The sequence below is a fragment of the Rattus norvegicus genome, chromosome 1 (assembly GCF_036323735.1).
Source record: "Rattus norvegicus strain BN/NHsdMcwi chromosome 1, GRCr8, whole genome shotgun sequence".
NCBI classification, from domain to species: domain Eukaryota; kingdom Metazoa; phylum Chordata; class Mammalia; order Rodentia; family Muridae; genus Rattus; species Rattus norvegicus.
The window spans coordinates 6,571,950-6,591,177 of record NC_086019.1 but is presented as its reverse complement, the minus strand read 5'-3'; the positions used below and the strand labels follow the sequence as shown (position 1 = coordinate 6,591,177).

The 19,228-nt window shown below is 41.4% G+C and overlaps 1 protein-coding gene and 1 pseudogene across 10 annotated transcripts in view; one reads left to right on the top strand and one right to left on the bottom strand.

Annotated features, from left to right (window-relative positions):
- Adgb (androglobin) overlaps positions 1 to 17,315 on the top strand; it is a 143,770-nt gene extending 126,455 nt beyond the window's left edge. For 7 of the 10 annotated variants that reach the window (XM_063280793.1, XM_039098478.2, XM_039098485.2 and 4 more), the window contains 6 exons: positions 1,687 to 1,875; positions 2,521 to 2,644; positions 7,248 to 7,421; positions 12,862 to 12,955; positions 13,617 to 13,800; positions 16,908 to 17,315. In XM_063280793.1, the coding sequence (XP_063136863.1) occupies positions 1,687 to 1,875; positions 2,521 to 2,644; positions 7,248 to 7,421; positions 12,862 to 12,955; positions 13,617 to 13,800; positions 16,908 to 17,096 (954 nt within the window). In that variant the 3' untranslated portion in view covers positions 17,097 to 17,315. The remainder of the gene's footprint in view (positions 1 to 1,686; positions 1,876 to 2,520; positions 2,645 to 7,247; positions 7,422 to 12,861; positions 12,956 to 13,616; positions 13,801 to 16,907) is intronic. The other 3 variants (XM_063280794.1, XM_063280795.1, XM_039098487.2) reach the window with 1 other exon arrangement.
- Positions 9,114 to 10,561, bottom strand: Eif4a1-ps5 (eukaryotic translation initiation factor 4A1, pseudogene 5; annotated as a pseudogene).
- Positions 17,316 to 19,228: the final 1,913 nt, after the last annotated feature.

Here is a 19,228-nt window from a genome sequence, read left to right as displayed (position 1 = left end):
AGGAAGCAAAGGTCTTCTGGGAATCAATGAAACCAAACTTTCCCTGGAAACGTTACTCAATGTCTGCAAACTCTTCCTCTTTCTTTCCTGATTATAATTTTTCAGATGGACATAGCTTTGGCCCTACATAATGTATTCTGCACCCACCCCAGGTTTATTATTTAACTTGCCTGGTGGGTTCCCCGAAGATCCCACTTCTAGAACCTTATGGCTCAAAGCTAATTAACCAAGAAAACCTCCTCTTTTCCAAGTTGTTTTTGGTCATGGTGTTCAATAAATCAACAAAAAACCATACATACATGCCTGTGTGAACGTATCCATGGGTATCTTTGCATCTGAGGACAAAGTGTGGGAAGCAGTTCTCTCCTTCTATCATATATGCCTTGGGGTAGAACTCAGAGCATCAGGCTTGGCTGCAAGCACCCTTACCTACCTCACTGGCTAGCTTTTATTTTTAAGCTGATATAACCCAGAGTCACTTAGGAAGTCAATTGAAGATGTACAGATTGGCATATGACCATGTTTGTAAGAAAAAAATCTTCCTTGATAATTGATGGAGGGCCCACCCATGGCAGGCTGCACACGTCCTATGTAGGTGAGTCTGGATTAACTAAGAAACCATGAGTCATTGAATTGGCCTTAATTAGCCTTCCTCTATGTCATTTGCTTCAGTTCATGCTTGAGCTTCTGTCCTGACTTTCTTCCAGTGGTAAACCTCAAAGTATAAGCTGAAATAAACCCTATTCTTTCCAAAATGCTTTTGGCCATTACATTAATTTATTACAACAACAGAAAAACAAACTCCAGCACCCATGGGCCCAAGCCCCATAGACTTTATTGTGTATAATCTTAAGTCAAGATTGAATAAAGTGATGGGTATAAACAGTTTTTCTTTTTCTGATGTGCATGTATGTGCACATGTGTGCAGGTACATGTGTGTGCTTGTGCCTGTAGAGGCCTAAGATTTATGTTGGGCATCTTCCTCAATCACTTTCAACCGCATTCATTGAGGTAAAGCCCCTCAGCTGAATCCAGAACTCATTGTGTGGTCTGACTAGACAGCCAGCTCACTCTGGGACTGCCATGCACAGTCAGCCTTGGAGCTCTGGGACTCAGAACTGTCCTCCTCACACTTTCAAAGCAAGCCTGTTATCTACTAAGCCATGGGCCCAGCTCCACAGGCACAACTCATAATTTCACAATTCATTGACTTCCAATAAACATACCCACCGTGCAGCAAGAGGTAAAGATTATGTCCATGAACCTGTTACTGTTCATTCTGCCATCCCTGCACCAAAGCTCCAGGTATCAACCCTTCATTCATCATTCATCTCCCTACCTTCAGCCGTCACAGAGTTCATATCAATGCCTTACACAGTTGAATTAGCTTGTACTGAGCTTCCTTGTTTTACCCTGTGCCTGCAGGGTTCTCCCCCAGGCAGATGTTCATTTTCCATTCAGTGCTTAGCACCCAACATAGGAACATGCTATACGTTGTCTGTTCACCGGCTGACACATCTTGCTGTAATAGCTGCTGTGAACAAGAACACAAAGAGCATTCTTACAGGAGTCTTATGCAAGTTAGGGTTATTTATCCATACGGCAAGTAGCCAACAGTGAGATATCAGTTTAGGGCATGAATGCTTTGGAAAGCATTCATTTTTATAAACCTTTTTTCCCCACTAGCAAATGCAAGTGCCCACTGCTGCTCACTCTCAGCAAGAAGATCCAAACAAGCCCTACTGGACCTTGCGGCTGGTCTCTGAACACACCGACTCAGAATACGTGGATGTGAAAAAGGACACAGAACGAGCCGATGAGATACGGGCCATGAAGCAAGCTTGGGAGACGACAGAACCCGGGAGGGCCATCAAGGTCGCCTGCCTGAAAGGCGGTTCTTTCTGTCTTTATTATTAGATGTAGTTTGGGAGCTGAGCACTATGGGCAAAGGTGTGGGATTGGAATTGGGACATGAGTTACCGCTCACATGTCCAAACTATGACATATCCTCCTTTATACATGGCCATGAAGGCTGGATTCACATGTGTCTCTACATAAGAGAACGTTTATATAGAGAGTGCTTAATGTCTGCTTTCCTACTTCAAACAGCTTTAGAAGAAAAGGTACGTGCTGCCCCTTGTGAAATTTAAATAACTGTCCCTCCTCATGGCAGAGTTTCTCAGCCTAACCCTGCAGCTCTTTAACACAGTTCTTCATGGAGTGGTGACCCCAACCATGAGATCATTTTTGTTGTTACTATTATGAATCATAACGTAAATATGTTTAGAGAGAGGGGTGGCCAAGGGAGACATTACCCATAGGTTGAGGACCACCTTGAGGGCTTAAACCTTTAGTCTTAGTTAACGGACAGTTGTCTTGGTATAAACTACCCTTCTTTGTGTTTTCTTTTTCAATTTCAGTTTTGGAACCCCCATTTCTCTCTTATTCCGAGTACCTTGCTTTAGCCTGCACCACTTGCTGCTTCTCAAAGACCTCACCAGGTTGACATATGTCTTCCAGGCTTCCCAGGCCCGTTTGAAGTACCTGACCCAATTCATTAAGAAGCCACCTGAAACCTCTGCCCCTGCCACCAGCCCTGAGGCTTTGTCTGTGACACAGAGCCAAATTAAATCCTCAGAAGAAGGTCAGTGGAGACCACAAGCTGCTCAGGAATTTTGGTGGGACTTCCTTAACCACAAGGAATCATTTCTGAGTTTCTAGTCCTTAGGATTATGAAAGACCATGAGGCTTCAAATGAGGGCACAAATAGCCTTCAAATAATTGAGCCTCTTGGACCTATTTTCTCATCAAGAATCAAGGGGCCATTCTCCACACATAGCAGAAATGGTTTTCCTTGCATAAGAAAACTTGATGAATATGGTGTGGTGCCACACATCTGTAACCCTACAATTTGAGAGTTAAAGGCAGGAGGATTAGGAGTTCATTTCCATCCTCAGCTATATAGAGAATTCAAGGCCAGCCCGGGCTACAGGAGACCCTGTGTTTAAAAGAAAGATGATAAGGTGAAACCAGACATGACATGAGGTTGTTATTCGGGGTGATGGTACCTGCTACTTAATAATATGGCATCTTCTTTAAGAATAAAAATAAGAATAAGAGAATAAGATTAAGAGAATAAGATTAAGAGAATAAGAATAATAAATATAATTATTGTCTTAGTTAGGGTTTTACTACTGTGAACAGACACTAGGACCAAAGCAACTCTTGTAAGGACAACATTTAATTGGGGCTGGCTTACAAAGGTTCAGTCCACTATCATCAAGGGTGGGTAGCATGACAGTATCCAGGCAGGGATGGTGCAGGAGGAGCTGAGAGTTCTACATCTTCATCTGAAGGCCACTAGGAGAAGACTGGCTCTGATCTGATTAGGAGGAGGGTGCCATTGCTCACCACCACAGTGACACACTTCCTCTAACAAGGCCACACCTACTCTAACAAGGCCACACTTAATAGTCCCATTCCCTGGGCCAAGCATATACAAATCACCACATTCCACTCACTGGCTCCCATAGGCTTGTTCAAACACATGAGTCTATGGGGGGCATACCTAGCCATAGCATAATAAAAAAGTACATTTAGTCCAACTCCCAAAGTCCCCAAAGTCCACAGCAGTATCAACAATGTTAAAAGTCCAAAGTTCAAAGTCTCTTCTGAGATAAATCAAATCAATTAACTGTAACCCCCAAAGCAAAACAGGAAACCAATTGGCAAACTCCAAACTCTGCATCTCCAGAGCTGATGTCAAAGCGATCTTCAGATCTCCACTTCTTTTTCATCTTTGTTGACTGCAACAAAGTTCTTTCTCCGGGGCTGGTTCCACTCCCTGTTAGTAGCTTTCTTCTGCAGGAATCACACTGCGTTGACATCTCAAATGTCTCAGGGTCTCTAAGGCAACTTTCGTGTTACAGCTTCTTGTTCCAATGTCTGGGATCCATACATGATCTTCTCGGCTCCTCCAAAGAGCTGGGGTCACTTCTCCAGCTGTGCCCTCTGTAGCACTCTAGGCTCTGGTTGACTCCATTCCACTGCTGCTGATGTTCTTATTGATCATCTCGTGGTACTGGCATCTCCAATACACTGGGGTCTTCCACTGCAACGAGGCTTCACCAATAGCCTCTAATAGACTCTCTTTGTAGTGCCAAGTCTCAGCTTCTTTGCATGACCCCTTCAGTCCTGGGTCTGAAATGCAGCTGATGCTACATCTTTACCAATGCCCTTTTCTGGTCTCTCACAGTGCCCAGCCTCAGCTGCTCTTCATAGCCCCTTCATACCTTCAAAACAGTACCACCTGGGTGGTTCTTACACATTACCAAGTCCAGCTGCAGCATGAAGTACAACCACAGATGTGTCTGGAACACAGCTTCTTTGTGCTCTCAGAAAACTCTTACCAGATTTCACCTCAGTGGTGCTGCTCTCTTCACAATCACTGCTAATTTCTTAGCTCCAGGTAACCGGCATCAGTTGTCCCTGTAGTCTCTTCTATTTTTGACTCTAAAGCCAGAGCCATGTGGCTGAAGTTGCCAAGTTCCACTGCTTGCTGGAGCAGAAACATGGCCCCCTTGTTCTATTACATTATCACCAGCTTTCTGTTTTCAACTCCTTTACTGCCTAAGCTTGTCTGTCCTGAAACTGGCTCTGTAGATTGATCTTGAACTCAGAGATTTGCATGGCTCTGTCTCCTGAATGCTGGGATCAAAGGGCCTGTACTACCAAGCCTTGCCTTTTAAGCATTTCTTTACTTGGAATTTGCTCTATACTATGACCTTAAACTCAGAGATCTGCTTGCTTTGTCTCCTGGGATTAAAGGTGTGTACTTGGACCTAAGCTTAGCTGGGTGGGGTCTTTCCCCAAAGTCACCACTCCCTTAATCTATTTATCTCCTTGAACATAGGATATAGCTCCATTTGACTTCCTGATGCCCCTTTATTACTTGAACCACACATTTTACATTTTTCCTTTCTCAGCTTGCTTCTTTTTACTAAAACAATCTTCATAAGACTAAACCAGAGAACAAAGTCTTTGCTGGACTTTTTTTTGAGACTCCTTTGTCAATGTAACTAATACAAATCTCTTTGCCTCAGCCTCTTCAGATAAGGACAAAACGCAGCCACATTCTTCACTGAGTACCACAAAACAGTCTCTTGGCTACATACCAAAATTCTTCTCCACTGAAACCTCTTGGACCAGGTCTGCACAGTTCAAATCACTCTCAGAAACAGTCTCCCATATCACTAAGAGGACAGCCCAAGTCCCACTTAAAACATTCTGCTGCTTTCCAAATCCAACGTCCCCAAATCCACATTCTTCCAAACAAAAGCATAGTCAGAACCATCATAGTAATACCTCATTCCCTGGTACCAATTTCTGTCTTAGGGTATGACTTCTGTCAACAGACACCACGACCAAGGCAACTCCTACAAGGATCACATTTAATTGGGGTTGGCTTACAGGTTCAGAGGTTTAGTCCATTATCATCAAAGTAGGAACATAACAGCATCTAGGTAGGCATGGTACAGAAGGAACTGAGAGTTCTACATCTTCATCTGAAGGCTGCCAGGAGAAGACTGGCTCCCATGTGGTAAGGAAGCAGGTCTCATTGCCCACTCCACACTGGCACACTTCCTCCAACAAGGCCACACCTACTCCAACAAGGCTATACTTCCCAATAGTGCCACTCCCTGGGCCAAGCAAATTCAAACCACAACAACTACTTATATGGAATTATTGTCATGCCTTGGTATGACAACTGTACACATTCTTCTGCATACTTTTAATTGTCCTTATATATCTTACAATCATAATTTAACCAAGGTGCTTTCTAAGTAGTTGTTATACTATATCATTTAGAGAATAAAAAGGTGAACATGTATATATGTTTAGTACAAAGAAAACTAACATGGAACTAACTACGTAGTAAATAACCATATAAAAATTTAAACAATATACTTTGAATTATTTAATATTTATTGTACTGTGTGTATGTGCATGCTGTTGAGGGTTGCCACACTACACATACAGAGGACAGACAATTCTGTGGAGTCAGTTTTCTCCCTTACACAGATTCCAAGAGCTGAACTCAGGTCACTAGGCTTACACAGTAAGCATTACTTTACCTCCCTGGGTGTCTTGTCATTCTTTAACTATATATGTTTAAAATGTGTTAATTAATTAATTTTTATGTTGTGTGTTCCATGCATGTATGTTTATGTACCGCATGTTTGTCTAGTGTCTAGAGGACAGCAGCAAGTTTCCTAAGACTATAGTTATAGACAGTTGCCATATGAGTGCTGGGAATCAAACTTAGCTTCTCTAGAAGAGTATCCAGTGCTCTTAAACACTGAGCCATCTCGCTAGCTCTACCTTAACACATTCTTGAGCACTTGTTAGTTGACAGAATCCATGGATGTAGAACCAAGAGATACAGAAGACAAACTATATTTTATTTTACACTTATATACCAACCCATTGATGTATATTCTGATTTCCAAGATGGAGTCTCAGTTATAGTTCTGAGTTTGTGAGAAACAGGAGACCCTGAAAGCCTGCAGACCTGGCCCTTCTTTGATCCATTGAATTGTCACATGTGTAGTCAAACCTAAGTATGTCCAGGTATCACTGGAAGCAGGAGCAATTCACACTCCAAGTCTTTCATTTCATTCAAATCAGAATATGGTGAAAAGTAGACAACCTGTAATGGATGAATAAATGGAGAATAAGGAATGGCTAACGCCCAAGTTGAGGTCGGTTTGTATAATTTCTTCATGGCCAAAGAGTCACTATTAGTATTGCTGCTAAGGAAAATTCTCCCAGCTTTAGGATCATCACAAGTAAGAATGCTTTTCAGTTGATTTTAAGACAATTTCAATAAGTATCAAGACTCAGTAGTCCCTTCTCAAAGAAAAGTGCCTTGTCTATAAACAGTGGTCCCAACACTTAAAGACCTCTGCTCTGTCAAAATTATCCCAATTTTTAAGGCCTTTGATTGGACGTGGTTTTCGTATCCTGAAGAGGCTTCCAAGCACACCTCATACATGTGCCTACAATAGCTATATCACACGTGGGCATCCCAGATGGTCATGGTGTCTGCACCTGGTAACACACTGCAAACCTCTGGAATCCTGTTCTCCAAATCTGGGCTCCTACAAACAAACCCTGTTAGATTTGTTTGCATGGACTTAGCAGAGTACAAGTTATTTTTTTTCAGGAACATATACATTGTGCTATAGGAGAACAAGCAGGAGGTACTGGGAAAGATGCAGACACAAAAGAACTGCCACCAACCGCAGCAGGAAGTATGCTGTGGAAAAAGTGGCAACTGACCAAGACCCTCAGTGTTCTGTCAAAAGCCACAAGCAGTGAGAGTTCACCGAAGGAAGAGCCACCACGGAAGGAGATCCCTGGTGAGTCCTGAACCTGCTGGTAAGTTAACACATACGTCTGTCTTTGAAATAATACTATGTCAGAGATTTTAACCCCTGGTGAGTCCTGGTCCTGTTGGTAAGTTAACACACACATCTGTCTTTGAAATTACAGTATATCACAGATTATAACAAATACAAGTGAAATTAGGACTCCCCAGAATAGAAAAAAATATATACCTGTCACAACTGGGAGCACAGCATGTCTCTCTAGCATATTAATCTAGATTTTTCCAGTTGCTCCACCCAGGTCTATAGCAAATGCTGGAATTAAAAGAAAAATGCTATTGACTAACAATTCTTAAGTTAAAACCATCCTTAAAAACTTGAACCAAAATAGGAGTTGGGGTATAATTCAGTTGTAGAGCATTTTCATAGCACATGCAATGTTCTAAGTTCAATTTTCAGCACTAAAAAAAAAAAAAAAAGGCAAAGAAAGTGTGTGTGTGTGTGTGTGTGTGTGTGTGTGTGTGTGTGTGTGGTGGTGTGGGGAGGGATAGTGATTACAGGAAGACAGGTGAATCTTCCTAAAGACAAACACTGGTGAATGTGAGTCTAGAATAAATAGCTTCAAGTAAGTGTCAAAGAAAATCATCTGGATCAAGAGGAAAGAATCCCAGAAAGTGGTTCAGATCTACAAGGAAAGTTTATTCTATAGATATATTTTTGAAGAAATCAGAATCATATTTCTGATTCTGAATTTTTTAAGATTGAGTTGAGAAGAGTAATTAGAAAGCTGCACTGATTGGCTTTTGACTCATAACCAACAAGTCCATAATAGTACCAATGGTGGCCATAGAACAAGAACTCTATAAGGAAAGTGTTTTTTTACCCTGATTGCATGCACACATTACCTATGTGCTGCAAATGCAAATGTGTGTTGTGGAAATTATTGCTAAACATGAAAATAGCAGTATAGAAAAACCATCAGGACATAACCAAGGCAGCGCTGGGAGGGGAGTCTATAGGGACAAATATCTCCTTCAAAAAACAACTTCACCACCGTCTCTACAGCTACAGAACTAGAGAACTGAAAACAGTGTGAACTCAAACTTAGAAGGAGAGAAATAAAATTATAGCAGAGATAAATGAAATAAGGACTAAAATTTCAAATGAGTAGCCACACCTTTAAAATGGGCTGGGGAATGAAGGAAGTAAATCTAGGAAGTGGAAAGGAAGAAATTAAAATTAACTGGCCAGTTACTCTAGTAAAACAGTGAGCTTCAGGTTCAGGGAGAGACCATATCTCAAAAAGTAGGTAGCCAGCCAAAGTGGAAGACACCTGTTGATCTCTGGCTCTGGCTTCTGTACACACACACACACACACACACACACACACACACCCCAAAATAATAAATGATTAAAATTTAAATAGTTCATGATGAAGAAATAGATAACCTAAACAGACCAATTATGAGGCTGAACCCATAGTAAATTCTCCATCAAAAAAAAAAAATCTCAGGACAAGCTATCTTCCCCGTTGTTTTGAATCAGATATGTGTCAAAAAATGTGAGATCTTTTTTTGTTTTTGTCTCAAAAAGTGGTATTTATTCAAAGGGGGGAGGAAGGGAGGAAGGGAGAAAGAGAGAGACAGAAAAAAAAACAAGTAAACAAAAAACAAAACAAAAACAGGATGTCCATCCCTTTGCTCCCTTACCTCCCCTCCCCAGCTGTCTCTCAGCACCCCCAGGACTGAACCCTGGGCTAGGGTCAGGAAGCAGAACGTCCCTCAAATGAGGTCAGCAACATTGAGGGGCGTCTCTTCCATGGAGGTGTTGTAGAAAGTCTCAATGTCTCGAAGAGTCCTCTTGTCTTCTTCAGTCACCATGTTAATAGCCACACCCTTCTGGCTAAAATGACCACCTTGACCAATCCTGTGGATGTAGTTTCCCTGTTGGTGGGAAGGTCATAACTGATGACTAAGGAGACCTGCTGTACATCAATGCCTCTGGCCAGCAGGTCAGGGGTAGAGCCAGACCAGAACTCCCTCATGATCATATCTCATTCCTTTTGGTCTATATCTACATGCATGGTGGAAACAGGGAAATCCCAGGAACGCATCTTCTCAGTAAGCCAGCCCACCTTTCTTCTGGTATTGATAAAGATTACTGCCTGGGTGATGGTCAGTGTTTCATTCAAGTCACACAATGTATCAGGCTTCCACTTCTCTCATTCTACATTGATATAGAATTGTTGGATACTCTCCAGGGCCAACTCTTCCTTCTTGACAAGAATCCAAATGGGTCTCTTATGAACTTCTTGGTCACCTCAAGGACATCAAAATTACCTGTGTGTTTCTGTTGAGCTTTTGGAACATATCATAGATTAGATCCTTGAACCCATGGCTTAACATTTCATCTGCTTCATCCAGTACGAACATCTTGATGTATCTGGGGGACAGGTATCTCCAGTTAAGCATATCAAACACCTGGCCAGTGGTTCCCGCAATGATCTGAGGAGCTTCTATTTGCAGCTTCTGCACCTCAGCATTCAGGCATGACAAGAGGCGTTCATGTAGTCTCCCAAAGACATAACCACCTTTTGTATCTGCTGAGCCAATTTACGAGTGGGTGCCAGAACCAAAGCCTGAGTGGCTCTTTGATCTACTTCAGTCTGCTACAGAATTGATATGGCAAATGTAGTTGTTTCTTCCCAGTCCCAGAATGGGCTTGAGCAATCTCATCAGAACCCTTGCTACAAGGAAAAATAGTTCTCTGCTGGATGGGAGAGGGCTTCTCAAAATCATAGGTATAAATACCACGCAGGAAGGATTCTGAGAGATTCATGTCATCGAAACTGTCCACAATCCCGCTCCAGTTCCTCTCAATGATGCCTTCCAGCTCCATCCCATCAGTGTCATTGTCTCTGGATCAAAAACCCTGACTCGCAGATGTGATTTTTAGAATCTAAACGACATGAGTTCTTAAGATAATCCTTATTCTTTAGAGCGAGCATTGCACTGTTCTCAAGTCAGACAGGTACAGCAATACAAAAGAGCCAATATCCTTAAGAAAGCTAGATGATGAAAAAATGTCAAGCAAACCTGACAAACCAGAGAGTTGGATCAGTCTTTAAAAGTGCTCATCTTGAAGAGGACCTGAGCTTTCTTATTGGAATCCATGCCTTCAGGCTCACAACCCTTATAATTCCATTCTAGGGGACTCTGATGTTTTCTTCTGACTTTCACGGCATACACACTCGTGTGCGCACGCACACACACACACACACACACACACACACACAAACACATATGTAATTAAAAAGTAATATGTCTTTAAAACCCAGACAAACCATATGTAACAGGACAGTAAAATATTATTCACTTTGATTAAGTCGGAATCAAACCAAGGACATAACTATAGTTCAAAAGATCATCAAATAGGAATGAAGGACAAGAAAGCACAGAGGCTGGGCCAAACTCAACCTCTGGATCAGATACCCAGTCCTATGATAATCATGTGATCCGTACAATATTTTATGGACCTATGCATTAAGCTCTTGTGACCTAATCTACTAACTCTAACAGTTCTATACATAGGCACTTTTCAGTGGTGACATCATTTCAATTTAAATAAGATTTGTTATTGTTCTTGCCTAATTGCTCTCATAAGGTCTCCCAGACTATGTTGGATAAAAGCTATGAAAGTGAAATTTTTATCTTATTCCAGACCTTAAAGATATTTCTTTCGACTCTGTTCTGTTCAGTAATGTTAAATTGGTCTTCTTATGGCCTTTGTCTGATTCATTGAGAAATGAACATGGAGTATGGAAAGGCAAGTAAAGGGAGCGATCAGGAAATACTTCATCCCATACAGTATCGTAAGACACTGTTGCCTTCTCGAAAAGGTATCAATAGGATCAGTAGTTGAGTGGGCTATAGATGGGAGAAAAATATAAGAGTGCCTATAGCTCTTCCAGACCAGCGAATGTACTCTCAATGATATGTCGATACAAGGCTCTCTACAGTAATCCAAACCCATACAGTATATAAGACCTAGAATGGACTGTAAAGTAACCCTCAGTGTTTGGGGGATAATGACATTGGGAGGTATTGACAATGGGGGAAGACATGTGTGCATTTGTAAAGAATTAAGCAGAACAGTTCCCAACATTGCTGTGAACCTGAAGCTGCTCTTAGGAATAAGAATTGAAACCTAGAGAATGAGATGAAAAGGCTCTTTTCTATGTCATTTCTACTTGTATCATAGTATTAATAAGAGTCACTCTCGGTAGAGGGTTGGAGTTGGGTTAGTGGGATAAAGTACCTGCTTGCCACATAAGCCTGACAACCTGAGTTCACTCCCACATTAAAGCCACATGAGGATGGGAAGTGGAGAAAGAACTATGGGGAGGGAAGGCCACTGGCCAGCTGGCTTGGAGCATGGTGCAGAGCATCAGAAATAAGAGAAAGTCCGTCTCCATCTCCGGAAGGTGAAAGGTGAAAACTAACTCCCAAAAGTCGTCCTCTGCCCTCTCCTGCCTGCCACTGTGTGTGTGAAGGCTGAAACATGGAAAGAAAGAAACAAAAACCTACTGTGGTTTCAAAGTTCCTTAAGAGGGTAACTGTAATTTTACCATGCAATCCAACCCATTCCTGTTCATTGGAGATATCCAGAAAACAAGCAAACAAACAAAATCTAGATCCAGTGGTGTAGACTAAGACAGATCCAAGCTTCTAGGAGAGAGGGTGCCATGACAATAGAAGGTTGGGAAGCTCATTTGAATAATGTAAAGGTCTTGAAGTTGGACTTTTTATGATAAAAAAAACCTAATAGATTTATTTAAAGTATTGAATTCCACCCTGCAAGTTGGGTGGGCCTTGTTTTGTTTGGCTTTTTTTTTTTGCATGTAAACTTTGCTTTCTTTTTATTTTGAAGATAGGGAGGTTTGGAAGAATCAAAAGGTCAATATCATCCAAAGACTTAAATTTTTTTATCAGATCTGTTCTTGTGGCTCCCTATGGGTGCATGGAGTAAAAGTTGTTCCTTTGACCTTCAGTGTGCTTATTTTATATATTGCTTAATCCAGTGGAAGGTACAACACTGTATCTTAACATTTAAATTACATCTACCATAGTGCTTAGCTATTAGACTGTCAGACATTTCTCAAACTCTTCAAATTGTTAATCACTTAACTCGCTTACAATGAAACTTTGTAATTTGAATTGAACGTTTTTCTCCTTCATTTAACATTTCTAATTAATGTAATTAGAAAAGAATTTGTTACTATTCCTTCATTTCATTCATACATAAATGTATACCAAACAGAGGCTAACTGTAAAATATAATTCATAAGAGTATTTCAATAAAATCATAACAAAAGCACAGGGTTGTTCCTAAACAGAAAACATTGCTTTCAACCAGGAGATATAATAGCAATATGTTTATTTAAATCTGGGAGCCTGTGTGCTTTGCTTTTCAGTGGTGGTCCAATCACGATCTCCGACAATTTTGGAAACATCTCCACAACAAATTCGTAAAGCACTAGAGTTTTTGGATTTCAATCACTATGTACGGTAAGTTGTACATACTGTGTGTACAAGTATGTTCATAGACTCTTAGATATAGCCCCAATGGGCAGTTGCTAAGTAACCAAAAAGTAGAAATTAAATGCTTATTATGTCTTAATTTTGTGTAAGGCATTAGAGCTGTATAATTTTGAAACGTAAATGTGTCAAGTATTTCATTATTTCAATCACCAACTCATTTACGTGACTTTTGTAAAAAAAAAATTCTTTTGGACCTACATAAAGTCCTTATGATACCCACTACTCTCATTTCATGAAGTTATGTTTTCTCCAGAACTAAATAATAGAATTAATAGAGTCCATCACGCATGTTTATGTGTTTGAGAATGTTGTCATACTTGCTAACTGGATAAATTCAAAAGTAAACTCCACAAAATACTCAGTTTTGAACACCAGTTCTACAGTCACTTTATCTATTGATATACCTGAGTTTACTGACATTCTCCATAACATTTTGCTAAAATATCAATGAGTCAGTATACAGTACCTATCCCATTTTTTAAAAAGTTAACATTTTATTTTCTGCCATCCCTCACGTTTGGGTTGACTCACAGTTAGCAAAACTTTAAATTACTCTGCATTCTGAAGTAACATTCACTTTTAAGTTCTCAAATGATCTTTCCCCATTCGTTGGACGTTTCACACCCAGGAAAACAGCTGATGAGGCCGTGCTGCAGACAGATGAACTGAGTAAGCATCAGGCGATGCAGAAGGCAGAGGAGATCCACCAGTTCCGGCAGTACCGCGCCCGTATCCTCAGCATCCGAGACATCGACCAGGAAGAGCGCGTCAAGCTAAAGGATGAGGTTCTGGACATGTATGGGGAGATGCGGGTAAGCTCAGTAGTCCACCCGGCAACGTTTGCCAAGCTCGACTGTGGTAGTAAAAAGAAAGCAGACCTACTCGTCTGAGTAGAAAGAAGTCTTAATCTTTGGCTCTACTGTTTATCACCTCCCAGTAAGGAAGGGCGAATGTCCACGTATCTTAGTCATTCACAGCCTCCTTACAGCCCCATAAGCTATCCTAACAGGAATCTATCTTATGAGATGGATGTAGAAAACCACTGGAGGAAACCCCTTTACCTGAGCTGCGACAGACTGGCTGTGGGAGAATACCTTAGAATCTACCTGTTTGCTCGCAGCATTCACACAGAGTAACCCACAGGCCCAGCAGGCTGGCGCCCTGGATGTAAGGAAGAGAAAATGAAATGGAATCTAAGGAGGTTTCCTTGGTTTAGGTCTATTTGAAAGCCACAGATCAAAACCACAACCCTTCACTCTGGGTGGCCATTTTCCCGCCCTATTTCTGCAGCAGCATTGAGGTGCTTTATGTAGACATGGTCCAAAGAAAAGCTCTCTGTGCCATGGAAGGCCTAACTTAAAAAAAAAGAAAAAAGAAAAGACTGTGGTACTAGAAATGGAGAACCACGGTAAACGTGTAAGGATTATGTCCATCTGTGATGACAGGGATTCATTGTTTTCCTGTTCCTTCCCTAACACTCTGCCATACACATGACTACACTTAAACATGCTCGTAGAGACACACAGACACACACTGTACTAACAGACATACAAATTCACACATACACGTAGTCACACACATATACACGTGCTGCACACACTCATACATACACATACAGTAGACACAAACATACACATATACACACACGCTCATACATACACATACAGTAGACACAAACATACACACACACACACACACACACACACACACACAGAGGCACTGAGAGCTATAGAACTTTCTAAGTATTTTATCCATCTTTGACCTTCTTTGTTATGGTTTGTCTGTTTTATTCTCTGGCGACAAACAATCTCACTATTTTAGTGTCTGATGCAGGAATCTGGCAAACTTGTTTTCTATAAAAGACAGTGAAATGTTTGTCTCTCTGGGCCCTATGGCTTTTTGTCCAGCACATATACGGCTTCTAGTTACTTCACCCTACCAATAATAACACAAAATCAAACATCATACATAACCGAGTGGAAATGCATCAAATAAGCAATACTTTGTTTAGGAAAAAATTCAAACAAACAATAGGCTTCAGCTTACCAAGCCCTGCCATTTCTCACTCTAGGAACAGGTTAATGCAGCTCAGTGGGGTTCCTTCTTATGCTTTTTAAAACACTGAATGAGGCTGAAAGACTCTTATTCAGAAGACTCTCCTGTGACCATTATGGCCGTGATATATAATACATAAGGCTATATGTAAGGGACCATGCTGAACCTTAGTTCAGCCATGACATTTCTATCTAGAAACAGCACACTACTGCCACGTGCATCTCATTGGTTAAAGCAAACCACGTGGCCACTCCCAGTTTCAAAGATGGAGCCAACTTCGGTTGAATGTGAACCAATCCACTTCTGGTACCTAAACATTCTGGCTGCTGTTAGTTTGCTTCAGCCCTATCGATCTAGTACAGAAGGCAAGAGGTTGACTCGAGCCTGAGAAAGAGTGAAGGATTTATCCATTGCACCAATGGCACAGTCATGCCTCGTTTTGATTTCTTAAAGTCATATATTCCTATGTATGTACCTCCTTATTCTCTAACATAGAAGTGTAATAGAGACTCGCAATATGAAGGCATTTAAGTCTGTCCCTCCCAGAGAAGGCCTTTGTTCTGGATTATTCCTATGCTTTAAATGGAAGAGTGAATTGAAAAAAATGAATCGGAATCGAGTTATCAAAATTGCATATTAACAGTGTAACATTATTATCAGAAACAGAGAATTTCAAGGTCATTTGTCGTTGTGTTTTGTAGCTGAGCTAATGCAATAAACAGACAAGGGAGGTGTAGAGAAGACGTATTTACTGGGACAGTGAACTTAGAGCTTAGTCATTCGAGGGTGGGGTTCAAACACTCTTATTTTGAATGAAGCTATTTAAAGAGAAACCCAAGAGTAACACATTTCTGATCAAGCAGGAGAAAATAACTCTCTAAAACACCCCTCGAGTTTACTGGCATACATTCACCCGACTTCATACACGCCCTTAAGATGCTCGTGAGTTGTGCACTCTCTTTTCCCTAGGTGTTAGTGCTGTCATTTTATACCCATGAGTTGGCTTTAGGAATCCAATTTTAGCAGCATTATTGTAGTTTTATTTCATCAAAAGCATTTTGAAGTCTGACTCTGACAACCAGCTATGCCAGCCTCTCAATAAAAACATGCCAGTTGGAGAAATGTGGGGAGGGAAAAAAAAAAAAAAAAAAAAAAACCTCAAACAATTCAACATGAAGAGAATGCTTACCTTTTGAGAAAATTCTCTTTATGTTAGAATCACCCACTAGTCCTTGTTATTCCCTTGTACTGGGTTTGAGGCAGTAAGCAACACTGAGGCCTCCTGCACATTCAGAGAGGAAAGAGAAAGTGAGAGATCAACCAGGGAGACAGGCAGAGTTAGTAACATGACAGCGAGCCAAGAGCCATCTACTGATGACAAAGAGGTTCTTAAATAGGGACAGAGTCAAGAAATAAGAGTGAATCCAGCTGTATGCTGCTGACCAGTATCCCAGCTCTAATATATCTTGTCAGAGCTGGAAAACAGCAGGCAAGCAAGTGATCTATTGAGCACAGTTGTGGCGTGACTGACAGATTGATCTAGAACTCATTGAGAGCAAAGTTTTGCCACCAAAACCTCTCTACCAACTTCTCTACCTTTGTACATTTTTTTTTCCCTCACGGATACTTTTTTTTTTTTTCTTTTTGGTCATTCATTCCACGTTAAAAATCTCACTCGCCGTGCATCACAGTTTTGTGTTTTGTTTATTCTTAGTAATAAAAGACAAACCTGGCTCCTGTCTTGAGTGACTTTCCCCTTTAGTCTGTCGGGATCAGGAAAGAGTAAAGGAAAGTCTTCATTTTTCTTTGTACTTCTGCATTATTATCCGTGAGACTGACCGGTGTGGGATTTGTCTGGGAACAGGACTCCGTAGATGAAGCCAGGCAGAAGATCTTTGACATCCGGGAGGAGTACAGGAACAAGTTGCTGGAGGCGGAGCGTCTGAGGATGGAGGCGTTGGCAGCGCAGGAAGCCGCAGTGAAGTTGGAGGCGGAGAAGAAGACCGCAGCCTCTGACCCACAGAAGAAGAAGAAAGGAGGAAAGAAAAAGTAGCGCCGCCCCACGTTGCACTATGCCACAGCGGGAGCGTCGGACGCACTGTCAGTCACGGTGCCTCTTGGTCAAACATTAGATCAACTGAACCAGAGAAAATGTCCCGCACTCATGGTTAATACATTTTAATGTTAACATGTTGGTTTTTGCTACAAAATATTTGAAGGCACTAGCTTCTCAAATGTTCTAATTTCATTAAAATCGTTAACAAATGCTCAAGTTGTAAGTAACATTCTGTGGTTTTCACTTCGAACTTCCCGCATTAAAATAAATCCCAGTGTTCATAGTGCGTGCATGCGTGTGTGTGTGTGTGTGTGCGTGTGTGTGTGTGCACGCGCACGCGTGTGTGTGCATGCACATGTGTGCATGTTTTCCTGCCGTGCATTTAGGGGACAGAAACACTTTGGAGAAGGGCTATCTCTTCTTCCACATCCTTTGAGCAGGGTATCTAGTTTCTGCTGTTTGCTGTGAACTCCAAGCTGGCTGGGCCACAGGCTTACAGATGAGATGACTTTGTATCTACTTGCCAACTCAGCATAGATTGCAGATGTGCTGACATGTGGCACTAGACATAAGTTCTAGGGAATTCTGACTCAAAGCGTCATACTTTCATCACAACCCCCTTGTATGCACCGAGGCATTTTATTTTTAATTATGTTTACATGTGTTTGTGTGTATGTCTGCAAAAGGGTCCTACCTGCAGAGGCCAGAATATGGCGTCAGATCCCCCAGTGCTGTGTCCTACCCTATGTAGGCTCTGGGAGGTGATAGCAGGTTTTCTATAAAAGCAGCACAGTTCTTAACTGCAAAGCCATTCCTCCAGTCCCCTGAACTTTTATCCAGTAGCAAAACAAGACCCTAAATAAATCAAGAAGATTACTTTGAAAAAAAATCAATGAAGGTAGGTATGTATATCCTTAAAAGAAGCTGCTTCAAATTTCGAATATTTTAGAGTTTTGGTTTATGAGCTCTTAATAAGTGCGTCATTATTTTGAAAAGCTGAACTTTAGTAAAATAATTCATTACTGAGCAAAGTGGTTCCAGAGCAACTGACAAGGTGTCAGGACTCAGAACCTGGCAGTGAGCATGGGGGCCTGGCAGAGATACTTTGGTTTTGTTTTGTTTTGTTTTGTTTTGTTAGTTATTTCTTTACTTACATTTCAAATGTTATTCGCTTTCCAGGTTTCCTTGCACAAGCCCCTATCCCTTCCCTCTCCCCTTCTTCTATAAGGGTGTTCCCCTCCCAATCAACCACCCCCTTACCACCTCCCCCGACAATCCCCTATATTAGGGGTCCAACCTTGGCAGGACCAAGGGCTTCTCCTTCCATTGGTGCCCAACAGGGCCATCCGCTGCTACATATGCAGTTGGAGCCATGGGTCTGTCCATGGCTTTGGGTAGTGGTTTAGTCCCTGGAAGCTCTGGTTGGTTGGCATTGTTATTCTAATAGGGTTTACAAACCCCTTCAACTCTTTCAATCCTTTCTCTAATTCCTACAACGGGGGTCTCATTCTCAGTTCAGTGGTTTGCTGCTAGCATTGACCTCTGTATTCGACGTGCTCTGGCTGTGTCTCTCGGGAGAGATCTATATCCGGTTCCTATCAGCATGAATTTCTTAGCTTCATCAATCTTATCTAGTTTTGGTATATATATGGGCCACATTTGGGGCAGGTTCTGAATGGCCATTCCTGAGTCTCTTCTCTAAACTTGGCCTCCATATCCCCTCCTATGGATATTTTTGTTCCCCTTTTAAGAAGGAGTGGAAGTATCCTCATTTTGGTCATCCTTCTTCTTGAGCTTCATGTGGTATGTAGATTGCATCTTGGCTAATATCCACTTATCAATGAGTGCGTATCATGTGTGTGTGTGTGTGTGTGTGTGTGTGTGTGTGTGTGTGTGTGTGTGTTTTGTGATTGGGTTACCTCACTCAGGATGATATTTTCTAGTTCATTCCATTTGCCTATGAATCTCATAAAGTCATTGTTTTTGATAGCTGAGTAATATTCCATTGTGTAGATGTACCACATTTTCTGTATCCATTCCTCTGTTGAAGGACATCTGGGTTCTTTCCAGCTTCTGGCTGTTATAAATAAGGCTGCTATGAACATAGTAGAGCATGTGTCTTTGTTGTA